This window comes from Diceros bicornis, chromosome 26, assembly GCF_020826845.1.
Source record: "Diceros bicornis minor isolate mBicDic1 chromosome 26, mDicBic1.mat.cur, whole genome shotgun sequence".
Classification (NCBI taxonomy): domain Eukaryota; kingdom Metazoa; phylum Chordata; class Mammalia; order Perissodactyla; family Rhinocerotidae; genus Diceros; species Diceros bicornis.
In genome coordinates this window covers 46,468,597-46,488,468 of record NC_080765.1, presented here as the reverse complement: position 1 = coordinate 46,488,468, position 19,872 = coordinate 46,468,597, and the positions used below count along the sequence as shown (strand labels likewise).

Sequence of the window (19,872 nt, the reverse complement as noted above, 5' to 3'; positions counted from 1 at the left end):
CTGAAGTTGAAAGCAAGAAATCTAGGGCCGGCCCCGTGGCTTAGCGGTTAAATGCGTGCGCTCCGCTGCTGGCGGCCCGGGTTCGGATCTCGGGCGGGCACCGATGCACTGTTTCTCCGGCCATGCTGGGGCTGCGTCCCACACGCAGCAACTAGAAGGATGTGCAGCTATGACATACAACTATCTACTGCGGCTTTGGGGGGAAAATAAATAAATCTTTAAAAAAAAAAAAAAAAAGAAAGCAAGAAGTCTCTTGCCTTCAGAAACACCAAGGGCCCCAGAGTCTAGGGAGCTGTACGTGCTCCTGTCTGCAGCCCAGCGAGGCCCAGACATGCCCCTCCAGTGTGCTGGGCCAGGAGGTGGTGGGGGCCACTTCTGCCACCCAGTGCCAGCCCCTCCATCCCCGCCTCTTGCACAGGAAGCCCCAAGCCCCTCTTCCCAGAACCTGGAGGCCTCGGCCTCCATGCCCTGCACCTGGCAGCCAGCTCTGCTGAGTGTATCTCGCTCAGTATGCCCCCTTGCAGGTGGGCACAGTCCCACAAGGCCTTCAGTGGCCCCCTGAGCCCTCAGAGCCCGTCGAGGCCCATCCACAGCTCCGTGTAATTAAATAACCTGGTGAGCAGTTTTTCAATCCACCTCCTATGATCCTGGGTCAGCGGCATCCATCCTGAGCTGGATGCCCCATCAGTGAGGCCTGCACACACCAGCCTCTCAGTGATGTTCTCCCCCTGGTTCATGCCCAAAGAACCAAAGTCTCCTTTCTCCCTCTCCCCACAGGGGCTCTGTTTCCCAAGGGAGCCACCTCCCCCCTGAGATGTTGTCAGGACCCTCCCTGCATCCTGGGATGGGGATAGAGCAATCAGGAGGGACAGGCGGGTGACAGTGGGGGGTCTGGCATGCACCACCCTCCAGCCAGCCCCAGCCGGGGCCAGAGCAGTCAGACTTGCCCAAGGAAGCCCTTTAGGGCCCAGCCCTGTCCATCCTGGAGGATCCTTGAAGGGGACATGTTCCATTCCCTGCTAACAGCAGGGTCAGAGCACAGCCAGGGCACGAAGCAGGCCCTGCTCCACTTCTTTTTTTAGGATAACATAGTCACTAATAAAAAAAGATCATTTACTCTCTAATGTAAAAGTCTCCACATGGGGCCGAGTTAGAGTGACAGGGAGTGGATTTACGGAGCTGCTTGAAACAAGCGAGAAACAAGACAAAGCCTACCAAACTGTGGTTTTCAGACAGTGGACAGTGGGCAGCACAGGACAGCATCGCCGGGAGGTGGGAAACAGGAGGGGAGTCCTCCGACCGCCCCAGCTTGTGCCCGGAGACAGCTTCCAGGCCCCAGTGCAGGGAGGGGAGCTGAGGCAGCTGGCCGACTCCCTGTGATGAAGAACCAGAGCTGAGCATCCAGGGACCAGGGCAGCTGGAATCTGTGGGACCCTGGAGAAGAGAGAGCCACACGCGGAGTGAGCTTGAGGTCTGCGGAGGGTCCCCCTTGAATCTTCAGCCAAGGACTGAGGGGTGCAGGTGTCGGGGAAACCGAGCCTGGGGCAGGAACCACCCGAAAGGAGCAGAAGGACTAGCCCTCAGGAATCGCACAGGGCTGGGAACTGTGTGCGCTCCCAAGAGCAGAGCCGCCTCTTCAGGGGAAGAAGGCTCACCCTTACGCCCCCTGACCCATCCCCCGTAACTTCCATCCTGTTGTATCTGCAGTCAGCATCCCTTAATGAATCCTTCACAACAACAAATAAAGATCTCCGAGAACCTTCTCTCTCTGACCCGTCCTTCCACTGCTGACTTTTCTATGGAAGTCCTTTGTTTTTAAATTGAGGTGAAATTCACATAACAAAATTAACCATTCTAAAGTGAGTTATTCAGTGGCATTTAGTGCATTCACAAGGTTGTGCAACCACCACCTCTATCTGGTCCCACAACATTTTCATCCTCAGAAGGAAACCCTGTGCCCACTAAGCACTCACCCCTCACTCCATTCCCTCCACCCCATCCCTTGTAACCACCCGTTTGCTTCCTATCTACATGGATTTGCCTTTTCTGGAGATTTCATATCAATGGAATCAACGATATGTGACTTTTCATGTCTGTGTTCTCACTTAGCATTTTTTCAAGGATGCTAACCTTGTAGCATGTATCAGTACTTCATTCCTTTTTATGGCTGAATAATATTCCATCATATGGAGAGACCACATTTTGTTTGTCATTCACTCATGATGGACAGTGGGTTGTTTCCACCTTTTGGCTACTGTAAATAATACTGCCGTGAATATTGTTGTACAAGTTTTTATTTGCACAACCGTTTAAACACGGAGGGCCTATTTTACAGTCACAGTTTGTCTTAACTGTCCCTCCGTCATGACCACAGTCTGTCTGCCTCCCACCTTGTCAGGCATCTGCTGCCCCCGCCCTGGTGTGCCTGCCCCCTTCAGGGTGCAGGTAAGCCGTCTTCTCTCGGGGAAGCCCCCCCGTCGCTAACTGCCTCATCCCCTCGTCCCCTCGTCTGGGTGCCCTGGTGCTTTTGTAGGTACTGCTATGCTTCTGTGGTTACTTGGAGGGTGGTCCCTCTCCTCGGGGAGCTGACGAGCGGCTGTGAGAATAAGGTGGATGTGCAGGAAATAGAGAAAAAGCGAGTTCAGAACTGGAAAGCCCCAGGGAGGAGCACAAGGGCTCCAGGGTGCAGGAGTGGGAGGCTCCCTGCAACAGGGGGAGGCCTGGCTATGGCCATGACCGGGCGGCCCCAAGGCTGGCCCCAGGGCTAAGGTGGATGAAACGGGTTCCTCAGGTCCCGAGGCCACCCCTGACTCACTCCCTTCCCCTGACCCTCTCCCCAATCCTCCCACCCCACCCCACTGCCTGGGCATTGGTTCCGAGGAGACAGTCCTCAGGAGTCAGCCCTCGCCAACTTAAAAGGAAACTTCTAGAAAGGGAAAGTCCCACAGAAATGAGCCACTGGGCTCATGATGGCAGCAAATCCCCAGCCCCTCCACTGCACAGCTTCCAGGGCCCAGAGGGGATCCAGAGCTGTGCTCCCAGGACCCGTAGGTTCCGGGAGCCTCCCCCAGGGAATGGCAATGGGCTCGCGGTGGTAAGGGGGACCGGGCAAGCCACTGGCACCTTCCGTGTCTCCTCTCCTCATCTAGAATGAAGATTCACGATAGGGAAGTACTTTTGGGCCACTGTGAAGGGTGGATCCAGGTCCTGAGGTCTCCCCTGTCTCCAGCTTGATATGGGGGCCGCTGTGCCAGGGTCTGCTCAGGGTTTCCAGTACCTGCGTGTGCAGGGCCCAGAGTGGAGGACACGGTCCTCACCCAGATGCTCCTGCCCGTCCCCGTGGGCAGAGCGGAAGGGCCTTGTGGGCCCCAGGCCTGTGCCAACAATGGCCAGAAGGTCTGGGGTGGGTGAGGACCCCCCAGGTAGAAGCAGCCACCTCCCCAGGAGTCTCCAAGCCCCTTCCTGGACACCTAGCACTGTGAGGACCCCCACCCAAACCCAGCCCATCCCAGTCTGGTTGGGCTTGGAGGGGTGGAGAAGGGGTCTCTGGCCCCCTCTCCTCCACTGGGCAGAACAGGAAGAGAGTAATTGAATCAGCACTTCTTGCCCCACCTGGAACATTCCAACATGGAAAACCCACTGAGCAGCTGGGGAAGCAATTTAGGGACTTTAATTAAAGGCGGATGACTCTCCCACAGAGCTCCACCCCCCCACACAGCTGGGAGGACCCACCACATCTGCCCTCAGTGTGTTCTGAGGCCCAGCTGGGCACCTGGCACTGGCGGTCAGGCCCAGTTTCCACTGGGAGGGGCTGAGCACAACAAGCCAGTTCACCCTTTCTCCTCTCTGCTTCCAGAGTCTGCCTTCTGAGCTGGGCCTGGCCCCCAAAGCCAGACAAACTGTGCCCCCCGCAGCTGTGCATCCAAGAAGCTTCAGGAAGGGAAAAGTGGGTCATGTTGGCGAGCTCAGGAAAGGGACTCTAAGTGCAGGGAGAAAATGAGCCTGGAGTGAGAGCACAGCTGCCTCATCCTAAGGCTGCCTCCCTCTCAGTCTGTACCTTCTGCAGGGAAAGGCATTCCAAGCAGTGGGAACAGCATGTTCAAAGGCTAGGAGGTTGGGAAGATCACGGTAGGTGGAAGGAGCTGACGGGGCAGAAGCTAGGGGTGAGAGGAGCGTGCAGGTTGGGGCGCAGGGGCACGCCTCAGAGGGCCTTAACAGCTGTGGTCAGGCATCTGGTCTTCATTCTAGAAGCAATGGGATGGGGGGAGAAGATTGGAGTGTTCTAAAATAATGAGATCTGGCTTACTCCGAAGACACTGCCCTGCTGCCGTGCTTGTGTGCACGCGGAGAGCTCACTGCAGGACAAAAGAGACGCCCTGAAACCATCTAGGCAGAGACGGTGGACGTTTGGACAAGGGTGTGTCCAGGGAGAAGAAACATGCATGGCCCAGGCTGGGAACTAGGTCAGGGGTCAGGGTCTGTCCTGCCTTCCTCCTGCCCCTGCCACCCAGTGGGGCTGCCCTGCCATCCCTAAGTGAGGCCCCCACACAGAGAATGGGGACAGAGCTGCCAAGCCCTGTGCTGGCCCCCCAGCAGGGATTCCAAAGAGGAGTGCGTCCCTTCCTCGCCATCGCCATCGTCACTGTAAACCGGGCCGGCCCTCCCCTACACCCACCGCAGAGGGCCGAGTTGGGGAGGAGCCTGAATGTACATCTCAACCACGTCTGCCGCATGTTTCCACCAAGGTCGCTCAGGACCAGCTCCCAGCCCTGCCCCTGGCCTGGCCTGGATGGCAGTGTTGGCCCCTCAGGGCAGCATCAGACGGGAGTGTCCTCTGGGCTCGGAACCAGCAGGAACAAGAGGCAGGTCTCCCGGTTGCTGGAGACAGATGCCCCCATCTCCCTCCCCACCTCCTGCTGAGCCTCTTCTCACACACCGACATCAGCTGACCCCATATCCACACCACTGGTGGGGTCATGTGACAAAGAAAGTGGCCACGGTGAATGGTGGGGCCACCGGCTCACAGCCAGCCAGAGAGGGGGGCAGTGACTGACAAGTGGCCACTTCCCTGAGAATCCTCCCAGGGGCCCAGGACAAGGAGCAGCTCCAAGCAGCCCAGGGGTGGACAGGCCACATCACGGCCAAGGATCTGACATGGACCCAAGGCCTAGGGTGCAGAGGCTGTGGCCAGGTCCTTCAAGGGCCGGGGCAGCCAGGGCACACCAGGCCTGGGCCTAAGGGGCCCTGGAGGTCATTGTCCAGGGCAGCTGGTGGGCACCTGGCAGACAGCACTGTGGCCAGGAGCAAGTGACAGTCATTACTGAGGGGGCCCCGCATTCCCTGGGGGAGAGGGGTGGACAGAGAACCAGGGCCTGAGTTAGGAGCTGAGCAGGCAGCTGGGTTGCAGATGGGCATTCATTCCTGCCCATCCCCAGGGGAGGGAGCCGGAAAAACACAGCAGAACTGGGGCATCAAGGGCCTGGGGCCATGGGGGGGAGGGGAGGGCATTGAGTAGGCGTGCCCTGTGGGTGGGTGGGGCCTGGCAGGTGGGGCCCTGGCCAGGGCATTACCTGTTGGGTGAGGCCTGTGGTGGGCAGTGCCTGGGTAGGTGGTGCAGGGCTGTGCAGGCAGCTGCGTGGAGGCTGTTAGAGGCACCACCCCCTGCACATACCAGTCACCTCACACTCACTGTCCCGCAATTCCACCAGGTTTCCAGGAGGGAGAGTCCACTGGGCGCTAGGACAGAGAATTAGCTAAGGTCATGAGTACAGCCAGAAGAGTTGGACAGACTCAGCTTTAATCCTGCCTCAACACTGAGGTGGGCAACCTGGGGCCTCAGTTTCCTCATCCAGAACATGGGGACAGCCCAGCTCGGCATCCCAGGGCTGAGAAGAGAGCCTGAGGATGGCCTTCAGAGTTCCCAGGGCTAAGCTGTGTGTCACTGGACAGGCCCTGAACCTCTCTGAGCCTCAGTTGCTCATCTATTGACATGTGGCCAGGCTCACTGCACACCTCGAGGGATGTATGAGGATCGGGTTTTGGACCACTCCTGGCACATGGACAGTGCCCAGCAGAGTTAGCTGGTATGATTATCATTTCCCTGGGCAGTGGTACCTCCAGCCCTCACTCTCCAGGCTCAAGGTCCTGTGGAAGAACACAGATCCAAACTTTACTTCTTAAATATTTCTCTCTACCCAACACGTGTGCGCAGCCTGCTCTGGCCAGGCCGCAGGCATAAATTAAGGTCACCGAGCGTTCCCCAGGCAGGAGGTGGACTGGCCTGGCCTGGCCCCGTCAGTCCCAGCCGAAGTCCTGGCCGGTCATCTGGTAGAACTTGCGGTTGAAGGGCCGGTAGAAGTCCCGCAGGCGCTGGACCACGGCCTCGGGCACGTGGGGGTGGGGCCGGCCCTTGGACCTGCCCAGGCAGCGGGGGCTGCGGCTCCCCTGGGCCTTCTTGAGGCAGGGGAAGCCCTTGGTGGCATTGAAGTAGAAGTGCTTGTCTGTGACGACCCGCTTGAGGCCCAGGAAGTCCTGCACGCGGCCCACCTCTCCAGCCGGGTCGCTGACCAGGCGCTCCCCGCTGACAAACAGGAAGCGGGACAGGGGGAAGTAGCGCAGCCAGTTGTCCAGGTGCTGGGCATAGAGGCCAATGCGCACAGCACTCCAGGCCGTGTCCACCGGGCCCAGGCCCTGGCGAAAGGCCAGGGCACGGAAGCTGGGTAGGCCCGGGGTCTTGGAAAGCATCTGGGCGTAGTCAGAGATGGCCCGAGTCACAGGGTTCCGCACCACCACGATCAGCTTCGTGTCCGGGGACATGCCGTGGATGCGGCGAGGGGCCTCCTGGGTCACGAAGTAGCTGGGGGTCTTCTCCATGGTAATCTGCCCGTCCAGGGTGCGCGGCATCAGGTTCCTGCGTGAACAGTGGCAGGGGAGGTGGCCGTGAGCAGGTGCCGGCCCCCCTCGAGCCTTTCACTCTAGCCTGGCCCCCACAGACTGGCAACTAACATCCCCTCCTCCGGGGAAGCCCCAATCTCCAGGTGGGCTTGGCTTGGGTGGGCAGCCTGGGGTGTCGGCTGTGAGGGCACCAGCCCAGCACAGGCCACAGCCGGGGCCCACCCTGCCAGGCTGCCCCTCGCCCCCCCCTTGCAGAGCTGCACTGCACCCCACCCCTGACACTGCTGCACCCCTCACCGCAGAACAAGCACCCATGAGGCCGGAGGCCTGGACTTGCCACCCACAGGGCTCGCCCGCCTTCCCCAACCCGCAGACCCCCACACTGTAATTACCCCAGGTCATGCTTTCACTAAGTGGCTGATGGCGTCCCCTAAACTAGGCCATTAATTATTGACAAGTGTCCCCAACAAAGGGCAGCAACCTTCCTCTCCCTCCCCTGCATAGCCTCTCCCTGCCTTTGATTACAGCCCTGTTAATTCTCACAGGCCTGAGCCTGATCAGAATGCTGAAAGCCACCAGCATAGCCCAGCACATTACCTGAAGACCCAGCCCAGGACCCCAGCCACCCAGGGCCTCCCAGGCCCGGCTCAGACCCCAGGGGGCAAGGCTGCAGCTGCAGCATTTCTGATGAGTCCTCCTTCTGACCGGGGGGGCTGCACTGTCCCCATCTCAAGGTTCTGGGGAAGTCAGCTGGTGACAGTTCCCTGACCGCCCCAAACCTGGGAAGCCCATCCGGAGCACTCCGCCTGGGCAGGCCAGGTACCCTGCGCCATATCCTAAGACCGCACCTGCCAGCCAGGTAGTGCAGGGTGAGGCGGGGCAGGGTGCGGCGGGCCAGCTGAGCAAACAGCTCCTAGGGAGGACTGGGAACTAGGTCAATAGAGGCAGAGGCTGTTGGGACCTGTGATAGGGAGGAGAGGTCTCTGCCCAGCCAGCCTTGCCTCCCATCCTCTGAGGGAGCTGCCCTGCCTCCACAAACAGCCCCTCAGACTGGGCCCGCCAGGAGGGTGACACACAGGGCAGAGTTCAGGTTTCATCCAGCCCAAGTGACCCCCAGACTCAAGTTCTTGGGAGGCAGGGCCCCAGGCTCCTCTTCCTGCTCAGACCCCCAAAGAAACTCAGGCTGCGTGGACAGATCCACAAGTTGGGGTGCCTGGCTTGGAGGGTGTTGGTGGCGGGACAGGAGGATGTGCATATGTGAGTCCCAGGCATGCGACTGGCTCCCCTGACACCACGTGGGGCTCTAGGGAGTCGGGTGGGCTGCTTGGTCTGCTGGCTATGGGAGCTTCCCTCAGCCCTCAGAACAAGGCCCTGGGCAGAGCTGGTTTACAGAAGTCATGGGGGACAATTCTGCTTCCCCCAGCATTGGGGAAGACAGAGCGAGCTGGAACTCCCCCCACTCCATTCACTGTCCCATTGGATAGGCAGGCACACTGAGGCTCAGAGAGGGAGCAGGAAGTGCTGGGGCAGACGTTGGCCCACAGCCGTCCCGCTCTGGGCTGCAGCTGCTGGAAGGGGGGGTGTCGGCTTGAATTCTGCTCCCAGAGCCCCTGCACCCAACGCCATGCCTCGTGCAGCTGGGAATCCAGGTGGGAACGGCACCCAGCTTCCCCGGGGATGAGTTCAAAGAGACCTTGGGTGGCAACAACACCAAGGGCTGAGGCCCAGGGCTGCAGCCTGGGGCGGCCAGCTCAGGGGACCCCCCCGCCGTTTTCAGGAGAGGGAAGTCGTAAGAAGGGGTGTCTCCCCGCACTGGCTCTCGCTGCTGAGACCCACCAAGAGGAGCCGGAGGCAGGCCTCTTCAGAAGTCAGAGCCCTCCCTTCATCACCCTCCTTGGGGAAGGAACCAGCCCTGATTGCTCCGCCACCCCTCCTCTCCATCTTTGACACCCCTTTCCATCCCTTTCCTCCCCCAGCACCAGGTGACCCCAGGAGCACAGACCGGGCACCACTGGTTCTGCGTATCCACACCCCTTCACTCCGGCCTGGGGGGAGAGGGTTGCAGGGAAGCAGACAAGGGGCAAAGGGAGTTAGCACCCAGGCTGCTTTCTCTCCAAGGAAGGCAGGGGAGCAGGGGGGAGGTGCCTCCGACCCACCACAGAAGGGGAGGGGACTGGGGAGGGGGATGCACTCTCCAGGCCCATGCTCGCCACACCTCCGCTTTGAGATCTGAACTCTTTGGAATCAATTACTTACCCTCCCCAGGCCTCAGAAGCCGGTTCGGCTGGGCCTGGAGGAGGGTGAGGAGGGGGCTTTTGTGCGTGGGAGAGCCTGGGGAGAGAATGAGAGGAACAGGACTCTGACCCCCACGCAGCAAACATCTGACAGGCTGTGCCGCGGACCCTCCCTCCCTGCTCATCTGGTCTGCATTTCTCTGCGGCTTCCATCCAGCCCTAGACGACTCTCCCTCCTCCACTCAGCCCCGCTCCGTGTCCCACAACTCGCCTGGGCCCCACCCAGCCAGGCCTGGGACCCAGCAGAAACCAGTTCCTGGGTGGAAACATACAGTGCTGGGGGTAGGGGTGGGGGCATCGAGTCACTTCGTGAGCCTCTCCCGGGGTTAGCACGGGGAGAAAAGTCCCACAGAAGCCCAGGTCCCCCCCACCACATACTCACACCCCCACTCCCTACCTTCACCACTCCTGCCCCAGGAGCCAGGGGCTTCTCCCACCTGCATCCCTCCCGTCTCCTTTCGGTTTTCCAAAATACTACGGTCAAGTATAGTCTCCACCTGTCCCTAGACGGGGCAGCCCCTCGGGACATGAGACTTTGGGGTGTTTGTCTGTGTGACTCCAGCACCTGCCAAACAGGAGGTGCTCAGTGAGTGACTAGGTGAACAAATGCTTTTTGAGTGTGGAGCACTTGGGGGTCACAGTCCCCAGGATGGAGGACTCACAAGAGCCTGAGAGATGAGCTAACTGAGGCCTGGGGAAGGGGAAACAGTATGGCCAAGGTCAACCTTGAACAGCCCAGGACCTACCTGCCGAGGCCACGGGAAGGGCCAGAGGCACTGCCTGGAATGAGGTCGGCCACAGCCCAGTGGGAACCGGTATCCCAGAAACAACCAGGGGCGCTGGCCTCTCCTCGTCCACTCACCACCCCAACCCCCACCCAGAAGAGGGCTCTGCACTCGCTGGAGGCCCAGCCCCGGGGGCGGAGAGCAGACAATGCTGCCAGACCTTGCCGGAGGCTGGGCACCCTCTTTGCAGCAGGGGAAACTGAGGCAGGGGTGGGCATTTTCAGAAGTTCACTGCACACTCATAGCTGGCTGGAAGGACAGACAAGTCCAGAGGCACAGGGCACCTATGAGCACATCCAGCCCACGACTGCATGTCAGCACATGCTGTGGTCCCTTCGAGGGCACTTGGACACATGCACTCCAGCTCAGCCAGCACCGCTCCCGCTCACTCTGCAACAGCCTGGAGGGGTCAGCTCTGGATTAATGGGATAGAGGCCACTGGGATCTGCACCTTCTGTATCCACCCCTTCTCCCAGGGGAGGTGGCTTTAAAAATGTGGAAGGAGAAAATCTCTTTTCTACCAGAGTTAAGCACGCTCCTGAATTCCCCCCACTCCTGTCTCCACAGTGTGCCAAGAACCCCTCCCCAGAGCTGAGCATCTGACTCCCAGTCTGGGTCCAGCCCTCCTGCCTCTCAGTCCCCTCATCCTCCCCAGACCAGCCCCCCAGAGTGTGAGCATGTGCCCAGGGAGGGCTAGATGGGGCCTCAGGGTCCCCGACTCTTTCAGAACTCTTTTAGGGTTCTAGCCTCCCCTGCAGGCCCTCTTTAGCCCAGCTCATGCCTCCCCCAGCTCCTTGTAGTCAAAGCCCTGGAGTCAGCAGAGGGTTCTGAAGTTTGCACTGTAGTTAACAATGTGTCCTCCACCCCACTCCTCCTTCCCCTCTTCCCCCTCCTCCTCCCCCTTCTCCTCTTCCTCCTCCCCCTTTGCACAGCAGCAAGGGACTGGGGATGCTTTCGCATGCTGTGGCAGTGTCAGAATGGGGTAGTGGTCTCTCCCTGAGCTCTGAGGATGCCAGGATCCAACCAGTTGGGTCCAAGGATGGACTCACCCCCCCCATCATCACCCAATTTCCCTAGGACCCCTGACAGCAGCAATTCTTCAGAGCTCAGGAGCCAGGACCCCCTGTTCTCACTGGGACCCCTCCAAACCGGGGAGTGGTTTTAATGCAAAAGGCAAAGTTAATGCGTGAGTGTGGGGGTGGAGAGGAATCTGGGAACAGAGAAAGTGGAGCACCTGGAGGTCAAGGGTCTGGGTCCTGCCACCCCCCACCCCCACTAATTCACCTGGTGATCGTGGGCAGGGTCCTCTCTGCCCTGTAGGGGCTCAGCCCAACCTTGGAGATGAGGCAAGAGCTGTGAGGAGTGGGGTGACTCACTCTCCACCGTAAGCCCTCCTTTTCCCGCAGGAATGGACAGGTCACGGTGGAGGGCTTGTGCACAGCAGGTGGGGCACTGGGGCCTTCGGTGCTCACCTCAGCAGGGAGGGGCTAGGGTATGACCAGACGCCAGAACAGGCTGCTGCAGGTGGAGCTGGGTGCTCCCCCACATTCCACCACAGACCCCAAGGCCATCCCAGGTTGGGGCAGGACAGCTACAGAGCCCCATGACATGAGACTGGGGTACCAATTCCCACCCCTGGGCACTGACTCAAAGGCACCTTCCTCCTTTCTAGAACCCAGACTCTCTCCAGACCCCTAGGACCACCAAGGATTCCTCTTCCCGGGATCAGGGGTCGGGTTGGGTGGGGAGGAGCAGACACTTTCTAGGAGGCTGCAGGGAACCTGGAGGCTCCCTGCAGGGTAACTGGTCAGAGGTCAGACGTGCTGGACCCGAGTGATCCAGCGGAGTAGGGAGACTGAGCAGGAAGCATTTCTAACTCTCCTCAAATCCCACTGGCTTGAAACCACTTCTCAGCTGCGATCGCACCCCCTCCCCTCCAGCTTGCTGAGACCCCTCAGCAGCCCCAAACCAGAGCTTTCCCTGAAGTTTTCAAAGTTTCTGGGAGCCCTCAGCCAGTGACCCCGCCTCCTTTCCGCAAAACCCTCTGCAGGGGGGCTGCGTCCTCGGAGTCAAGCCTCAGCCCCCACCCAGGCTGGTCTCAGCCCGGATGCCCAAAGACCTCGCCCCGCCGCGTCTCCAGTGATACCCCAGGGGCGCACCAAGCTCTCCTGGGAGACATCCGCCAGAGCGCGAACGGAAGCCGATGGGGCGGACGGGCCCGGGCGCTCACCGGTACCAGGCGAGACCGCGCTCGTAGCACCTGTCGAAGAAGTGGGGCTCGGAGCCGAGCGCGCGGACGTCGGGGTGAAGCCGCAGGAACTCCAGCAGGGCGCGCGTGCCGCCCTTCTTCACGCCCACGATGAGCGCCTGCGGGAAGCGCCGGCGGCCCGGGCCACTGGCCACCGGCAGGCCCGGCGCCCCCGGGCTGCGGGCGGCGCGAGGAGGCTCGGCGGGCGCGGGAGCCGGCGCAGGGGCGCGGGCGGCCGGCGGGCAGCGGCCGGGGAGGACGCAGAGGCAGTAGGCGCCGAGCACCAGCGCGACGAGCAGAAGCGGCGCACGGGACGCCCGCAGCGCGGCCTCCGGCCCGGCCCCCGCACCTTGGCGGCCCCTGGCCCCGCCGCCCAGGCCGCTGCTACCTGCCATGGGGCCGCACCGCGCCCAGGCCCGGGAGCGGGGTCTGCAGGAGGGCGCACATCCCGCCCGGGCAGCGCTCGGTCAGCCGGCGCCGGGCTTCTGCTCGGCGCGGGGCAGGCTCGCTGCCCCGGAGCGGACGCGGGGCGGGCCTGGGGGCGGGGCCGGGATGCCCCGCCCCGCCTGGACCATTGCCCCGCCTGCGACATGCCGGCACCCACGGACGCCGTGGCGCGACTCTGAGCATCAGCAACTTCCCTGACGAGCCCGCTCCGAGACTCTGGGCTCCAACCCGCTCGGCTCCGCCGTCTTCACTTTTGCGCGCCGGGAAGCTGCGGCGGCGGGTCGGGACGCAAGGCTGTGACGGGGCTGCGCCGCCCGCCCCAAGACTCGCTCTTAGAAGGCCGATCCCCGCCCCTCCCGGACGAAGGCGCCGTGGCAGGTGCGCGGACGAAGCAAGTGGGCCAAGGGGGCGCGTAGACTCGTGCGCAGAGGGGTCCCCGGGAACGTGGAGGGAAGTCTGCGGCGGGGACGGGGCGCGCCCTGCTGACAGTCGGCTTGCCATTCGTCACGGTCGCAGCCCTGGCGGCTGGAGAGCGCTCGCCAGGAGTGGGGTGACAGGCTCAGAGAGGACAGGGGTCTTTCCCAAGGGCCCAGTGAAATTCGGACCTCAGTTCCCTGACCCTTTCTACCGTGTCACACCGTCTGTCCGTGCAGCCTTGTCCACCTGGTGTTCCCCTGGGATGTCAGCAACCGATCTCTGGCGCTGGCAAAGTGGCTCCTATTGGAGAGGTGAAAGATTCCGGAGACCTGTGCTGGGGAAACTAAAAGGAGACCAGGTCCTGTCCTAGGAGCTCCCTCTGAGGGGCGGTGAGATTCAGGGACCGCTCACAGTTATGGGACCTGCTGGGCGCTGGACACTCTGTGGGAGCTTTATGCACCACCACCACCAGCAGCACCTCCCCACCCCCCCCCGACCCCCCGTTTCACTGAATCCCCAGCACAGCACAAGGAAGGCAGGGAGAAGAGCTGGGCTCCAAGAGGGTGAGCAACAGTCCCGGGTAAAGACAGCATCGACCCGTGTCCTCTCTCCATCTCTGCCCTGGCTTTCCTGGCTGCACAGTTGGTGCCAGGTCGGCACTGGCTCCCTGAAGAGGCTAGCTGCTCTCCAGCCAACCTCCAGAGGCCACTGCCCTGGGTTCTGCTGGGTAATGAATGAGCTGTTCCTGGCCCTAAGGGCATCTGGACAAGTCCCAGCAGCCTGGGGCGTCTCCAAGGGGCAGGGGCTTCTATGATCAACAGACATTTCCAGGGCTCCTACCCAGAGGCAGCCCTGGCGGGAGGGGGCTCTGCAGAGCCAGTGGGCTGAAGACCACTGACTGGGGCCCCAGCCCAGGTCCCAGACTCCAGACCTGCACTTGCTTGTCAGGGCAAGACTCAGCCAGGAGCCCCATGGGCAGGTTGTTGGCACAGTACCGTCTTGGGCGCATGCTGTCACATGCAGGGTCACAGGAAGTTCTTCTTCTGGTCCAGCTTAAAATGGGATTTGTTCCAGACGGGCTGGTTCTCAGAGCTATCCTGGGGAGGCTCCCACTCCACCTGCAGCACCCACCCACGGTCCCAGCAGCCACCACTCAGGACTCCAGATTGCAGCATCAAACCGTGGTGGCCCCTCCATCTCCCTGCCCCAGCACAGGCATAGTCCTTCCCACCTCCTAGCCTTTGCTCGTGCTGTTCCCTCCTGGGAATGCCTTTTCCTTAGTCCCGCCCCCCTCACACACACACATACACACACACCCCTACCTGCTTGAGGCCTCTTCAGGAGGAATCTACCAAGAACAGCATGCCACCTGACACACTGGGGGCAGGGAGTGAGGTCCAGGGACAAGAGTTGGCTTGGAGACTTTGGCAGCTGATTCTCTCCCTCCACCCACCATCTGGCTGTCAGCTGAGGGCTGGATGCAAATCCAGGGACACCCAGGATGGCAGCCTTGGTACGTTTGTTCCCCAGTGTGTCTCCAGCACCTAAGAGAGCCCGGCACCCAATCGGTACTCAGTAACAGCTGGCTAGTGGAAGGATGTGACTGGGGGAAAGGTCAAGGAAGGCTTTCTGGAGGAGGTGATGTTCAGGTGAGGAGCAGGAAGGCAGCATCCCTGTCAGCAGCGTGGGGAGAGGCTCAGCAGCAGAGAGCACAAGGCAGAGGGCGGGGTCGGGGAGAAGAACTGGGGTACAGCCAGGGGCCCATCCCCAGGGTGGGAGGAGTGGGCCCTCCTAGGCTGGCCTGAGGCTTGTCCAGCCCCACTGTCCTCTAGCACGTGGCCTCAGCCTCCTGCCACCCCAGAGCTTCCGGTTCCTTTGTAAGATGGAGAACTGGGTCCCGACTCTGAAGTAACAGCTTCATTGAGATATAATTCCCCTACCACACAATTCAGCCACTTGGCATGTAGAATCCAGTGCTTTTCAGTATATTCACCATGTTGTGCAACCATCACCACAATACACTTTAGAACGCGTTTATCCCCCCAGAAGAGATCTGCACCTGTTAGCAGTCACTCCCATCCCCCCTCCCACAGCCCCTGGCCCTGCTATCTACTTTCTGTCTCTGTAGATTTGCCTCTTCTCCACATTTCATAGCAGTGGAATCCTACAATATGTGGCCTTTTGAAACTGGCTTTTTTCATTCAGCATAAGGTGTTCAAGGCTCATCCACATTGTAGCACATGTCAGTGCTTCATTCCTTTTTATGGTTGAGTAATATTCCGCCATATGGATGGACCACATTCTCTTTATCCATTCATCTGTTGATGGATACTTGGGTTGTTTCCACCTTTTGGTGATTGTGAATAATGCTGCTGTGAACGTTCATTTACAAGTTCTCATGTGGACATATGTTTCACGTCTCTTGGGTGGACACCTAGGAGTGGAATTGCTGGGCCAGACAGTAACTCTATGTTTAGCCCTTTATGCAGAGTCTTTTTGAAGGTTATATTTGGGGATTTCAGAATCTGCCTCTCTGTGCTGCTCACCCACAGGGTTGCTGCCTTCCCTCCTCCCCAGGGTGTCTGAGTCATCGTCCAGATGGCCACTCTGCCTCTGCCCTGCCTTGCCATCAGGGTCCAGCCTCAGCTCCCCATTGGCTCCCTCCTGTGTGACCTAGGGATAGCGGATCTGCCTCTCTGAGCCACATGATGAAAAGTGACTTTGGGGCCCCAAAATAAACCAGGCCATGAGGGCATGGAGTGGGTGGCTGTCCCTGCACCCCAAGAGGGTCACCCACCTCCTGCCCTATCTGGTTGCACCTCCTCTGTCAAGAGGAAAGAGGCATCAGCAAGTCCCTTCTGCCCAGCCAGATCTCCCAGGGGCCCCTTGGTTTTGAGGGTGCAACATGGCCTGAGCTCCATTCCCCTCTCGCTTCATCTGGACCCGCTGCCCAGACAGTATGGCCAGGCAGAGGGCTGTCTGTCCCTCCTCCTTGGGCTGGCCACCAGACACGTGGAGAGTCAGGTTTGATATGGTGGCTGCGGAGGAGAGAGGACTCAGGGCAGGACGTGGGATGAGCTGCTCAGGCTGTGGGGGCCAAGTAAACACCATCCCTGGGGGAGATGACTAGGAGGCAGAGCAGAGGGGGACAGAGAGGACGAGTCTAGGGAGGGAGTCCTGGGGGGCAAGGCCATGATGGGAGGAAGGCCCAGCCTGGCCTCACAAATCGGTGACCCAGCTGCCCAGCTATGTCTGTGTCCCCTTCACAGACTGTAATTATTTCTCTGTGAGTGATTTTGATCTCCATCTGTCTCCTCCACCTACCCATGAGCTCTGCAAGGGCAGGGACAGGGTCAGTCTTGATCCCTTCTGTGGCTCCACGCCTAACCGTGGTGAGTGCTCATGAGTGTTTGTTGAGTGACTGAGTGACTGACTCTGTGTGTGTGTGTGTGTGTGTGTGTGTGTGTGTGAGAGAGAGAGAGAGAGACTGAGAGTCTATATGTGAGCCCCTCCCCCACACCCCTCTCCACCTCTTTCCAAGACTGTCCCTTCCCCAGGTTGGGCACCCCCAGCCTGGGCCCCGACAGGCAGCAGGACGAGGTGTGCAAGCAGCTGCCCCACTCTGGAAAATGATTAATAACACTGTGCAGTCCCTCCCTCCGTGGGGGACAACTGGAGGCGATTTCACACGTGTGGGGCTTCTAGGAACTGCCCCTCTAGAACCACACCCTTACCCCCCAGACCCACTCCCGCAGCCTGCTGGAATCCAGAGCCCGCGAGGGGAGCCAAGGGGAGGGGGCTGCGGCCGAGGGCAGGCCCAGCTGTCCCTGATTTGTGTGGGGTTTTTCCACTTCAGATGCCGGATTTGCTGGAGCACATGGAGGATGCGGTTTCCTCCTGGGGAGGGGCCGCTAAGAGACGTCTAGTCACCTACCCCACCCACCCCCAGACCCCAGTGTTCCCGGCTCACTCTGGTAGTGAACAAGGGGCTGCAGGACCCCATCGCTGGGGGTAGGGGCATGCAGCAGAGCGAAATGCTGACAGCAAGGACTTTTCGGCATTGGAGGCTGATTCAAACCCAGCTCTGCCCTTCCTAGCAGGTGACCTTGGCAGGTACCCAGTCTCTCTGAACTTCACATTCCCACTTTATAAACAAAGGTGATACTGGCCCCATCTCTCTGGGTGCCTGGCTCCTAAGCTCTTTATGATAAGGAGGCAGTGGACATGTGACAGTGACCCCAGCACAGGAAGGGGTGCCCTGAAGCTGCTCCCACCTAGGAGACCCGCCTACTTCATAATCTGTCCTCCTTGTGGACAAGGCTGGAGAGGAAAGGCTCCCCTGGTCTCAGGGTGGCCAGGCAGCCCAGCTTGCCAGAACCCGGGGTCTTGTTCCTGGTGACCAGCTAGACCTGGGGACACTGTGGCACAAGAATGGCTTGCCAGGGCAGACAAGATGCCCAGTGTCAGGAGGGACACATGGCAAGGTCCCCTCCACCAGGAGTGGGGAGGAGGGAGGGCTGCCCCAGCTCGGTAGCCACCCCAAGCGGTCACACACCTTCAGGGAGCCCACCTAGGCTGCAGGGTTCACCAGAAGGAACCAGACCCCTCTCCTGCGCAGGGATGGCCCCCAGCTTGCTTCGAGCAGCCCTCACTCCTTTCCCTTTGGTCTTCCTGGAGGGATCAGCACAGGCAAAGGTCATTTGCCACTGTCCCCTGCTTCTCCAGGAGATGGCAGGGATGCAGGTTCCCAGAATGCATATCTGGGCCCTGCAGATTGCTTCTCGCCCCCCAGCCTGGCCACGCTCAATTTAGAACAATAGAGCAATCCTTCCAGGCTGGCAGTCCCAGCTCTGCAAGAGGGGAGGGCAGGTAACAGACTCTATCCCCAGGTGTGTCTAAAGGGGGAAGAGAGGAGGGTCCCGCGGAAACAGGACTCTCTCTGCCCCCACGCCATCCCCACTTCCTCCAGCTTCGCAGCCTCAAGCCAGGCCTCTGGAAGCCCCTCAGCTTCATCGAAGGATGGGTATCATCCAAGTGGCCCCACATCAGGCCACTGGGGCTCTGTGGCCAGGTCTGTCCATTCATGCCCTGGCGAGGGTCCCCATGGACTAGAAGGTGCCTGTGAGCACATTCCATCAGGAGCAAGGGGCCTGAGGCAGGCTCAGGAACCCCATGCCACGCAGAGGGCACAGAACCATGTGTTCCTGTCCTGATGTGTGCGTGTGTGCGTGTGTGTGTGCACAGGCAAGGGGGCGTTTAGAGGCCTGCCGCCAGGCCCCAGCCACCACCCCTAGTGTGGAAAGCCCCAAGTTTGAATCTCCCCACACACCAGTGACCTACTCCCAGGAGCAAGTCCAGGCTGGCCAGCGGACAGGACCCCCAGGGAGGGCTGCACTCCATCCCCCTCACTTCCCAGTGAAACACTCCACCCGACAGTTGGCCAGACAAGACAGACCTGCGGCTGGTCTTGTTTGGCTAGGCGCTCAGGAAGACCCAGATGCAGAGCCTGGGGCAGAGCATCTCGGGGCAGGCGCCTTGAACTCCTCCCCGCTCCCCACCAGGCCCCTCCCTAAGCTGCAGGCTTTCTGCTCTGACAACAGGACCTTCAAAATTGACCCCTACCCCCTCCTCCAAGAACAGTGACTCCATCCTTGTCCCCTATACCCATCATTCCTGTCCTCCCTCTGACTCTAGCTTCCCTGCCCTCCACCCACCTCCAGACACACCCCAAGGGCTCCTGGGCTCAGAGATGGGGCCCAACAAAAAACCACACTCCTGAGAATAAGGGACCAAAAAGCCAAGGAGTCAGAGGTAGAAGGGGAGCCCAGAGCCAGAGGCAGACTGCGCCACAGGGGGCAGACCCCACAGGGCCCTCTCTCCTCTCTGCTCCTTCTGGGGCAATGCAGCCACCAAGCCCTTTGAAGCCAACAGCAGCTTGTAAACGTCCTGGTTGGAGATGAAACGTGATAAGACGTGAAGCCAGGGGCTGAACCACGAGAGACAGTCTCTGCGGTTTTTACAAGGAACAAATCCAGCCTGGAGACAGGCACTGGCAAGCGGTGAGGGGAGGGGGTGGAGGGAGCTTAGCTGCAGGTAACCTCAGCCCCCTCCCCAGCAGCCTCCCCTCCCATCTGCCACTGGAACCCCACGAACAGTCTTCCTTGTGCTTGTTGACCCTAAGTTCCCCTAAGGAGATCCCTAGTGCCCAGGGCCAGGGTAGGGTGATAGGTAGTCCTGGGGTCCCTGCATCCCCCAGACCACAGACACACTCATGCAAATATGTGGTCTGCTCGTGCTGGGACTGCGCAGCTCAGCACAGGGAGTGAGCAGAAGGCAGTGCAATTTGACTACATTCGTCTGATGCTGCTGCGTGCCGCCTCCCACGGGGCTCAGCATTTGGGGAAGGGAATGGATGAATGCCCTGTGGTCGCTGGCTTTGAGGAGCTCTTTGACCTGGGGGGAGGGGAGTGAGACCTGCAAGGGGAGAGCAGAGGTTCAGTCTATGCAGCATATTGGGGACAAGCCCAGGCCCCTGCAATGTAAGGGAAGGAGAGAGCCACCAGGAAAGGCTTCTAGAAGGATTCCGGCCCGTGGGGAGGGGATGAGGAAGAAGAAGGAACAGCAGACTCTAGGAGGCAGGAACACAGGAGCATGTTTCTAGAATGGAGTCTGGCTGGTCTAGAGGCCCAGGTGCAGGGGTTTGGGTGCAGGCATGTGAGTAATAAAAACAACATAGCTATGATAAAGAACACTGCTATCATTTATGGAGTGGGAAACCAAGCTGGAG

The 19,872-nt window shown here is 60.2% G+C and overlaps 1 protein-coding gene across 1 annotated transcript; it reads right to left on the bottom strand.

The window, feature by feature from the left end:
* Nucleotides 1-5,558: 5,558 nt before the first annotated feature.
* Nucleotides 5,559-12,621, bottom strand: HS3ST6 (heparan sulfate-glucosamine 3-sulfotransferase 6). The gene is made up of 2 exons (XM_058570598.1): nt 12,204-12,621; nt 5,559-6,910 (listed from the first exon to the last, which is right to left on the bottom strand). The coding sequence occupies exons 1-2, from the start codon at nt 12,614-12,616 to the stop codon at nt 6,295-6,297; spliced, it is 1,029 nt and encodes a 342-aa protein (XP_058426581.1). The 5' UTR covers nt 12,617-12,621; the 3' UTR covers nt 5,559-6,294.
* Between the last annotated feature and the right edge of the window lie 7,251 nt (nt 12,622-19,872).

What these genes read in the sequence shown, in the direction of transcription:
- HS3ST6 (XM_058570598.1), bottom strand. Translation starts at nt 12,616, where the DNA reads ATGGCAGGTAGCAGCGGCCTGGGCGGCGGGGCCAGGGGCCGCCAAGGT. An exon ending in CGCGGTCTCGCCTGGTACCG is followed by an intron (nt 6,911 to 12,203) that starts GTGAGCGCCCGG and finishes CTGTTCACGCAG; the next exon opens with GAACCTGATGCCGCGCACCC.